General features: G+C 47.2%; 1 protein-coding gene across 1 annotated transcript in view; it reads left to right on the top strand.

The window, feature by feature from the left end:
* Positions 1-10,482, top strand: part of NME9 (NME/NM23 family member 9) — a 22,234-nt gene that overhangs the window by 9,106 nt on the left and 2,646 nt on the right. The window contains exons 4-10 of the mRNA XM_023538397.1: positions 1,126-1,229; positions 2,335-2,406; positions 4,169-4,285; positions 5,432-5,507; positions 7,901-7,983; positions 8,313-8,405; positions 9,359-9,513. Coding sequence (XP_023394165.1) covers positions 1,126-1,229; positions 2,335-2,406; positions 4,169-4,285; positions 5,432-5,507; positions 7,901-7,983; positions 8,313-8,405; positions 9,359-9,513 — 700 coding nt within the window. The remainder of the gene's footprint in view (positions 1-1,125; positions 1,230-2,334; positions 2,407-4,168; positions 4,286-5,431; positions 5,508-7,900; positions 7,984-8,312; positions 8,406-9,358; positions 9,514-10,482) is intronic.

The raw sequence follows: 10,482 nt of genomic DNA, 5'->3' as shown, positions 1-10,482 counted from the left end.
CTCCATCTGTGCCTGGCTGCCCATGCTTCCACCATGGCCTCCCTCTCTGCCCATCAAAGCCTGGCATTTCCCACAATGCCCAATGCAAGTCACCCCTCCACTGGGAAGCCTTCCTTCCCTGATTAGTATGGTCCTGTGCTGCCAGAGTCTATGCTGATTTTACTAATGATAATTTATATCATGTTTTATTCATAGTTCTCACACGATGAGAAAAACGTGAAGTGAATCTTCAAAAAATAAAATCACAAATTGCATGCTATAATGTTTTGGCAGACCTGATGGTTTATATACAGGGTCTATATTATCTCCCTGTGATCGTGCCATGCTAGCTGCTGAACAGAAATGCCCACCTGTGTGGATTTGGCGTGATGTCTGAGTGTTGAGGGTTTTGGAGGACATCCTTCCTTTAAAATGTGACCATGGGTATATCCCAATTTAGCACTTGCTGTATCTTCATGATTCCATATGTATCAGTGCTCATGAGCTGGCCTAGCTTCCTTACAGGCCTTATGGTGGAGGGCAGATGAGATGTTCCTTCACACCCAGCCCTGGCACACTCTACTGATTGGGACCAAAGAAGAAAAAGGTATCCGAGTTTTCACCTACTCTCTATCAGGTTAATTTTCCAGGAAAACAGTGTTGATTGTATAGAGTAAATAAAACTCTCTACCCTAAGCAAGGGGCTTTCAATTCATCAAGGGGAAAGGCCAAAGCTGTGTTTATTATCGAAGTAGCTAAGAGTTGATTGACAGGTCACCTACAGTGACTTCTTCCTTTTAGACTCCATGGGTTTAGTCCAGCTCAAATACTTATTGACAGCCATTCTGGGCTAGGCCTGACCCTGAATGTAGCCTGAAAATTCCTTAAGGTCCATGCTGAGAAAATGATTCTTCACTCTATCTACTTCGTTACGTTTAAAATTCAGAACACTGAGTTCCTAAGAATGAGGAGTAGCTGTGTTTCCATGCTTGTTCATAGTCTGATGGGATAATAAATGTCTATAACCATTAATATCCCTGCCAGCAGATATCCATCTGAGGGGGTTAGAATGCGCCGGGATGAATTTTGCCTGACATGGTGGGCACTGGTGCTCACTGAACGTTCCTGCTTCTTGGTCCCACACAGTCGTTGACGTCTATCAAGGCTGGTGTGGCCCCTGCAGACCCGTGGTGAGCCTGTTCCAGAAGATGAGGATCGAGGTTGGCCTGGACCTTCTGCATTTTGCATTGGTGAGACCTCTCTCAGCAGAATGTCATAAAACATTGTTAAAACATTTAAAAACAGGAACAGGAAGTGTGAGCTGCCTTTTTACAGATTGTTGAGAAGGCATCAGCTGTGGGTTTTTCTGTTATCAGTCTGATGCTTCATAATTTCTTGAGAGATGAAGATTCCTACTCCAGGCCCAGCTCGCTGACAGTCCCCTGGGCTGGTGCAGTCTCTGGATGCTGTACGCAGGGACGCAACATGCGTCACTCCAGGGCAGGTGCTCCTCCTTGGCTCACAATGCCGTGAACGCTGAAGTTTCACTCTCAGAGCTGGGCTTCAAGGTTTCAAGGTTTCCATCCTCTGCTCCATAAAGGGGAACTTTGTGCAAATGTTTCCTTGGATTAATGTATGGAAATGGGAAGAAATTCCACAGAAGTATGTAAGAGTCGTTAGATAAGCTGCATAGGTTTGAGGCTCATAGACAGAACACAGGAGAAAATAAACCTCACGCTAAGCTCACAACAAGTTTGACTTCGAGGATTTTGCCCTTCCTCCCTTAGGCATCAGTTTCGACACTTCTGTGGCATGTGTGCAGGAAATGCCTGGATGGGGAGTCGTTATGTCCATGTACGGGGTTCCTCGTGGAGGACCTGCCCGCTCTGTGGCTGCCCTGCCCATCACGGCAGCGACGATGTTAGTGGAAGAGCAGCTAGGTGGAGAGCAGGAGAAACCGTTGTTCGCTCCTCATTTTATTCTTAAAAGTCCACTGCCAACAGTTTCTGCCAATATATTGAGAGGACAGTTGTTATGATTCTGATGAAAAACAATAAAAGGAGAAGCATGAGAGCGAGCCAGGGTTTCACCTGAGGAGGGCGGTCATCATGTGTGTGGTGTGTGCGTGTGTGTGTGTGTGTGGTATGTGTGGTGTGTGTGTGTGTGTGTGTGGTATGTGTGGTGTGTGTGGTATGTGGTGTGTGTGTGTGTGTGGTATGTGTGTGTGTGGTATGTGTGGTGTGTGTGGTACGTGTGGTGTGTGTGTGTGTGTGAATTGTCCTGTGCAGTTCTCCTGCCATCATACCCCTGTACATGCTGTGCCCCAGGGTCCTGCCGACAGCTTGTTTTCTTTAGGCGGAGGCAGACAGTCTTGATGTCCTTGAAAAATACCGTGGGAGGTGTGAGCCGACCTTTCTGTTTTACGCAGTAAGTACATTTTCAGAACCAGAAGTATTTGATGGTTGCACATCATTGGCATTCAGATAGATGAGTCTCATTGGCATTAATTCTCACTGGGAGTCACCAGGGAGCCTCGCTGATTCAGACGAGTCATGTGGTTTTCTCCTTGGCCCTCCTTATTTAGGCTAAGAACAATGTCCTTCAGTCATGGTAATGCAGGCCCTCGACTGGGATGGCGGTCTGAGGGTACTGCTTGCTGGCAGTGAGGGGTGGATGGCACAACTCCCAGGTCGCTCTGAGCTTGGGCAGACTTCCTGACCAGCTATACAGAATAGGAATCATCAAATGCATATGCTCCTTCTGGCTCTCAAACACTCTTGACTGAGATTTCACTCTCAGAGAACAGAGTTTCAAGCTCTCTATCCTCTGCTCCATAGAGGGGAACTTCCAGCGAACATGAATTCTCCCTTTGTGGGGTGGACAAGCTCTGCATTCACCTTTATTTAATCATAAAACATGAAGATATGTTTATAGAATGTCAGAAAAGAGAGGGACCGTTGAGGAAAGTCAAGTGGTTCAGTGTTTTGAAGTTCATTTGGATGTCTCTGTGTGTGACATCTATGCTCTGCTCCATGACCCTTAGGGTCCACTGTCACATCTGGCTTCCTAGGTTTAGGTCACCTGCCAGGCCTTGAAGGCAACACCTGATATGCTCCTCCTGGCCTGGTCCAGCCTCTCATCATACATCAGGGCAACTGGGCCTCCCCTACTTCCCCCAGGCCACCTGATAGACAGGCCAGGGTTCTTTAGTTTGGAAAGCTTTGGGCTCCTGTTCTCAGCACTGAAAGTATTATAAATTGGAAGTTCATGATAAAACATTATTTGAGCCTTGGGTTTTAGTAGGGAGACTGAAGTCATATGATGAAACATGGGTGGAAGCTGGAAGGAGAAATGGGAAGGAGTTGAGAAGAATGTGCCCACAGTAAAACTGACATCAAGGCACAGTTGTAGAAAAGGGATCATTACTATGTGGTTTGCTTGCTTGAGCCTGTAGTGATTAAAGCATCATCATAATCAGCTGTGTTGGGACATGTGCCCCGCCGGCAGGCTCCATCACAATCTCTCGCCCTGTGGGGGTTCACTGGGGCGGGGGACCCAGAGGGGGACCCACTCTACGTGAACTTCTCTCTCTCTAGATCACTGCTTTCTGCGTAATATGCATAGAGGCTGCTGACAAAGTTGAAGCAAGAAATTGAAGTTCACCCCAAATACCACCTCCACCCGACTACCCCAGACAGAGTTGGGAATCGAGTCTTGCTCTAAATTCTAAGAATCCTGTACATTCCCTTATTAAAGCAATGGTCTTGTTCTATTGTAATTGTTTCTTTGACATGACCACCTCTCTGCCCACCAAGCTTCCCATTCCCTGGGAGTGGCGACTATGTCTTTTCATGTTTATTGTTCATATTCTTTGCCTCTGTCTGGTGCTTGGCAGAGTAAGTGCCCAATAGGTATTTGTTGAGTCAATGAGCCACATGTAGGCCACACTGAGTAACTCACAACCTAGTGTGCCCTCTCCCTCTCTTAACTAACTCCCTGTTGCTCTGAAAGACATTTGGAAGGGAGGAGGCATGGGGTGGAAGGCAGAGGAGGAGTGGAGGCTTTGAACCTTAACCTTGGGCACACTGCTAAACAAAGCTCTTGGACTCTCTCACTGGCCTTGAAAGAGATTAATATCTGGGAAGAGGGTTTCATGTGGCTTGAGCAGCACATTTGTCCTGCATTCCAGGGAGGAGAATTGGTGGCTGTGGTTAGAGGAGCAAATGCCCCACTGCTGCAGAAAACCATCCTAGACCAGCTGGAGGCTGAAAAGAAGGTGTTGGCCGAAGGCAGAGAACGGAAAGTGGTAAGCTCACAGGTGTGCTCCTGGGGTGAGGCCAGCCATTGCCTCCCCTTCCCCAACTAATTTTCCTGGTGCGATCAGCTGGAAGCTTCATTAAATGCTCACCGGGGTCCTCACTGAGAGTTCAGGGGAGAGCAAGCGCTATGCCCACTATGACATGTATGCATTTTGAAGCTTTCTTTTAAAAAGTCACCCCCTTCATCCAGAACACTTTAACTTCTTTTATCCATTTGCCTTGCATCTCCCACTTCGACTTGCAACAGGGGTTTCTGGATCACTGACAATGAACTCGGAAATAAAAATAAAGTTATGGAATCACACAGTGGGTAGGAGAAATGCAGCCTCAGGATGAAATCTCTCCTGGTGACCTGCCGTCCTCACCTCACCTTCTTGAAAGTTTAACTTCTGATTCTAGCGGGTTCATGCCTTAAATTGAGAAATTAAGCTCTATCGTGACCACGAGAAATAGGGTCAGCATAACTTGTGATTTTAACGAATTGTTTCTATGATAACACAGACAAAGAATCAGCCGCCTCTGAAAAGTGACACACCTTAGGTCGAGAGAGGTATTTCCTGGTGCTTTGAGCATCTGCCAAAAGAGCCTTAACATTGTTTAATGTTCACTGTTCAAGTTTTCATATTCGGTTTCAAATAGCAAAGGCCTATTTTGATAGAACGGATTAAAAACAAATCATATTTTACCCCAGAATATTGGCAGCCCCCAAGAAAGACAATCACAAATTCTCTGTCTCCTCCAGGAGAAAAAGAGCTCCCTCCTTACTACCTCCCCGCACCGCGTAGCTAGTCACTTAATATTCCCTCGCATTTCAATTCTTCTCCTGCTTTCTCGCCAACTCTCTATTTTGTCTTTCTTTCTCCTTCCTATCTGCTCAATGCTTGTGAAAACGAAAAGAATCTAAACTTTAAGATCCGCACGGATTTCCCCGTCTCTGAATGCTCTCACTCCCCTCCATTACCCAACTATGAAAAAGGATCTCATAGTTTCCAAAACGGATCATCTTGACCCTCTTTTTTTTTTTGGCTCTTATATTTTGGACCTTTACTTTTTTGGTTTCGTCAGGTTTTTAAAAGTCTCTGTGGTGATTTTAATTAGCTGACTGCTTTCTGTTCATGACCAATCTACACCAGATTAAAGACGAGGCTCTTTCTGATGAAGATGAACGTTTTTCTCACGAAAAGGACGGTGGCGAAGATGAGGACGTGGGTGAGTGTAGAGCCAACAAGCGAGGCAAAAAGGCCAAGCAGACTCAGATTTGATGCGTTTTCAAAAATATATGTGAGTAATCAGCTTATTGAGCAATCTGAACTCTGGGAAGATTAACTATAAAACTTTTTGTCTCCAGTCACCCAACTTCAAACATACTGTGTCAGATCTCCCTTCTTCCCTTTAATGGCATCTTGGGCACTTTTCACAGCTTTCTGAACATGTTCAAATATAACAAGTGTGACTTTCGTGGCAATTACCAGGCATCGGGAAAAGCTCCACTTAATACAATGGAAAGTAGTGACACTAATAATGTGAAGTAATAATGCTGGTGCTACCTTAGTCCTTATCTGAGCTAAAGAGCTCGGTTTTTTTTTTTTTCGCCTTTTTTCCTGAAGAGTCAGAAAGTCAGCTGTACTAAACACCTTCCCCCCTCCACACACACACAGCCCTTACCCTCTTTCCCTCATCTTCCAAGAATCAGCTCGCGGGTTCTGTACGCCTGGGCATCACAGTTCTTCCCGAACCGCCACTGTGAGAGGAACAGTTTGACCTGACAGCGTGAAGGGAAGCCGGAAGTTAGCAACGCTGTTACTGGGACGACGGCCGAGACACCAGGGGAAACCAGGACTAAGTTCAGGAACTGAGTTGGAAAGAGAAAGAAGATTTTGATTATTGCACAAAGTAGAAAGGCAGTTTATTTGTGTGTGGATATTCAGGACTTTCTGAGTTGGATTCTAACCAGGAAAGAGGCTCAGTTTAGAAACGCAAAAAACTTTAAGTGTGAGAAGAAAAACCATTGATTTGGCTTCTACAGGAAACATTTGTCGCCTCCTTTTCGAATTATCTCTTCTTTCTGCCCTCCCCCACCCATCATCAAATCAAATCTCTCCACCTAGAAAACACAAAACCCTGTCTTTGCCCATAGCCTTCCTCCCCTTCACGCTGAGCTTCCTCTACTCCTTGGCCCACCTTCTGCTCCTGCCCTGACTTGCTGATCTGGCCTCTGTGCCTGCTCCCCCCGAAACTGATGCTCCCCAGGGCACCAGTGACCTTCTTTGTGCCAAATCCAAGGGGCCATTTCCAGTTATCTCCTATGGCCTCTTTCTGCAGATTTGGATGTTGTCAAAATGTCTTCATTCTCAAAACCCTCTTGTCTCTTGGTTTCGTAACCTTTTCTCATTTTCTTTCTATATCTCTGGCCTTTCTGCAGCTTTGTCTTCACTGGCTTCGTTTTTTCCACTCCCTTTTCAGGCCAGAGTTGTCCAGGACCCTGATCTAGCCTCTTCCCTTGTCACCTTACAGTTCTAGCTGTTCTCACGCGTTGCTCGATGTATAAGAAAACTTACTGTAAGAGTCTCTTAAAGTCTAAGTGTTCATAGGATGTTAGAAATAGTACTCAGAGAAAATGAATAGGGTTGTTGCTTCAAACGATTCACATATTTTTGAGATTTCCAAAGTGGGAGGCCCTCCTCAAATGCAGATATTGTCAAGTTTCGTTGCCACACAACCGATGTAAAAGTTGAGAACAAAAAATAGGCTGTGGGGAAACCAAAACCTGTGGGAAAGTGTAGGTAGCTCACCAAAGCCAGGTATGTAGAAATAGGAACACAACAGGGGTGAGCTCATGGAGTGGACACAGGGCTCCCTACAGCTTCTGTGGGCCTGAGCGGTGAACGACAATCATGTGGCACCTCCTTCAGTACCACGGCTGGTTGAACCGATGGACACTGACCAAAGGACAGCCTGTCAGGAGACTGGTCAGTGAGCTACGACTGGTGCCTTGACTCCACACAGCAAGCTGGCCAGTCTGGCCTTCTCTTAGGAGCATTTGAACTGAGACAGAGAAGACTGATGCTGCAGTCTGGTAGTATGTGTTAGTGCTGAAAAGTCATGTAGACTCAGGGCCGAGGGGAGCCATTATTGGCCACAGGTCAGGAAAGTCAAAAAAGAAAAGTTGGCCAAGAAGCCAGTAGAGTAAGAGGAGAACACAGTAGACAGCAGTCAGAGGTCAAAAATTATGAGAGGGTGACCGGAAAGGACAAGGGTGGCCAGTCCTGCACTGCCTCTGCTCCAGCTCCCCCCGCCCCTCCCCCCACCCACAGGCTGACTCTTCCAGGATTTCTGGGTTTCTGTTCCTGAGTAGTCTTTAATCTCTTCCCCCCTCCCTCCTCCACTCCTTCCTTCCCAGGTTTATGTCCCTCGCATATCTCTGTCCCTTCCAGCCGGGTTGAGGTTGAGGTTGAGAGCCTGACTCACTCTTCTACTAGAGTCTAGATCTGCAGGGGCACAAATAAGAGGCCAGGAGAGGGAACTCTGGGAGGCTGCATGGACCCTGCGGACGGCCTCCTGAGAGCCCAGAGTCCGACAGCACCATCCTCGACTTATTGCAGTTTCATCAGAGAAGTCCTGTACCTTGGCAATCATTAAACCAGATGCAGTTGTCCATGGAAAGACTGATGAGATTATTATGAAGGTAAGAGAGAGAACACTTACCCTACCGACTGTCTTCATGTCTTCTCTGGTGGAAAAACAGGGGCAGGGCATCGTGCAGCAGTGTCCTAGTAGGAAAAAGAAGGCTTCTAAGGAGTTTTAACCAAGACTCCATTTAAGTAAATTAAAAATCTGAAATCGAATTGGGACAGATATGATGATGAGGGTATCCACTGCTTTCAATATGGTGTTTTCCATGATCTCTTACTTCTCAACACATTTAAATGAGAATTTGTGCTTGATTTACCCTTTTAGAATGTGTGTGTGTGTGTGTGTGCGCGCGCGCGTATGTATTTATATATATAATTACAGATCCAAGAAGCTGGGTTTGACATTTTAACAAATGAAGAGAGAACTATGACAGAGGCAGAAATGCGACTCTTCTACCAACACAGAGCCGGAGAGGTCAGCTTCTCTGCTTCCATACATCCAGCACATTCTCACTTCCTCCTCTTTCTCCAACAACATTATGTTTATAGGTTGATATTAGTTTGGGACAAAATAGAGTATTAGGAAGAACAAGAATATGAACAGCAAGTGGGCTGTGAATTTGTTCTCTCAATCGTTATAGGCTGTATACCGGGTATAAGTTCTTCGGTTGCAAGGAGGAGATTTTGACTCCACCTTAAGTAATGAAACAGGGATTTATTGGAACGATCTTCCATAACTCCCAGAGTTGAAGGGAGAGAATTGAAGGAAGAGTTGAACAAGAAGATGTTGGGGAGAAGAATCAAGGCAGTGTTAGGGGTCTCAGGAGCAAACCCTCATGAACAGTCAATTCAGGTGCTGCCTTTGGAGAACTAGGTTTAGCCCCTCTCTAGTTGTCTGCCTGTGACTCACCTACTTGGAAGGGAGGGTCTGGTTGGCCTCGCCTGGGTCAGGCCGTACTTCCCAGGTGAGGTGTGTGTGTATGGGCCGGGGTTGGGGTCGGGGTGGGGATGGTCAGGCATTATGGTTGTCAGCCAGACTAAGACCCAGTGAAATGGGGGAAGGGCTGTTCCCTGAAGGAAAACCAGAAGGCTGTTACATGAAGAAGGGGGAAGGGTTGCAAGGCACTTAAAAAGAGTCTCAGCTACATCCCACCCCTTGGTTATTCAGCATCCACATGATTTCCATCTATGTGGTCTTTCAAATGTGCCTATGTAATCTATTATAGTCTCATGTTCAATCAAAAAACGAGTCGACTCAAAGTCTCCTCTTTCTGCCTTTAATTTATATCTGGGTTCTCTGGGTGTGGTGGGGCATCACCGCCACCTCTCCCTGGCTCCCTCCACAGGCATGCTGGCTGGTGGCAAGGCTGCTGGTGGGATGAGACAGCTGAGCCTCTGCTGGGTCCCCGTTTCTCTTCCATGTTTCAGGAGGCATTTGAGAAGCTGGTACATCACATGTGCAGTGGACCAAGCCGCCTTCTGATCCTTACCAGGACTGAGGGCACCGAGGACGTTGTCCCCGCCTGGCGAACCCTCATGGGACCCTGTGACCCCAACGTGGCAAGGATGAAGCAGCCTGACAGGTGATGTCACCAGCTGTGGTCCTTTCATTTATCTCAAAACCTGCATCCAAGGAAGCAGAGAGCCCTGCTCGATGCTTAGCCCAGAATCGTGGGTAACACATAGGGCTCTCTGATGGCCATGAAGCTCCCCCTTTGTTATATATTTGGGGAGACCCTGACCTCTTTGTTATGTATTTGAGGAGATCTTGCCATTCTCACTCTCTGATCCAGTCCCCAGCCCTTCACTGAGTGCCTCCCGTGATCTGCCTCCTTGCTGCCTCCTCCCCTCCTCTGCCCTGTTCCGAAGGCTGCGGCTGGATCCAGTCCTCGCTGTTCTCTCTGTAGCCAGAGGGTCCCGTAGTATGGTCCCAGGACGACCTTCAACACTTATCCAGGAAATACAGATTCCAGGGCCCTGCCCAGGCCTGCCACGTCAGAAACTCTGGTTGGGACCTAGGAATATGCATTGTAGACTCAACCCTCTGCACCTCTACACCCTACCCAGGGTGTCCTGAGCATGAGCACCCTGTTCTGCGTACTGTGCTAGGGGCAAGGTCTGCTCGTTGTCCCTGTGTGTTATCTAGCCGGGCACCACCAATGCCAAATTCACTGGGTCTTTTCTTTGAAAATGAGAGGGGCTCAGCCAATAGGAAAGAAATTAGCAAGAGACCAAGTAGCCGAGGTTGTACCTGGTAGTTGTAAGGGGCCAGGAACATTCACATATGAGGCAGTGAAAGAAAAGCCCAGTGCTCAGATCTTAGGTTACCACATACTCAGGCAGGTCCCTTCCCTGAGCCTCAGTTCTCTTGTCTGTAAATGGGGATATGAGCATCTAACGGGGGAGACCGTAGAGTGCACAGCTTTCGGGATCTCTTTTTCCTCTTACTGTGTGACGTGGGGCCAGCTTTCATCTCTCTGTTTCTTGATTTCCTCATCTGAAAAATGGGTGCTATAGTAGTCGGACCTGCCCCAGACGTTGATGTGCAGATT

The sequence above is a fragment of the Pteropus vampyrus genome, unplaced genomic scaffold, assembly GCF_000151845.1.
Source record: "Pteropus vampyrus isolate Shadow unplaced genomic scaffold, Pvam_2.0 Scaffold220, whole genome shotgun sequence".
NCBI lineage: Eukaryota > Metazoa > Chordata > Mammalia > Chiroptera > Pteropodidae > Pteropus > Pteropus vampyrus.
The sequence above is the reverse complement of the archived record's forward strand: the minus strand, read 5'-3'. Positions and strand labels throughout refer to the sequence as shown.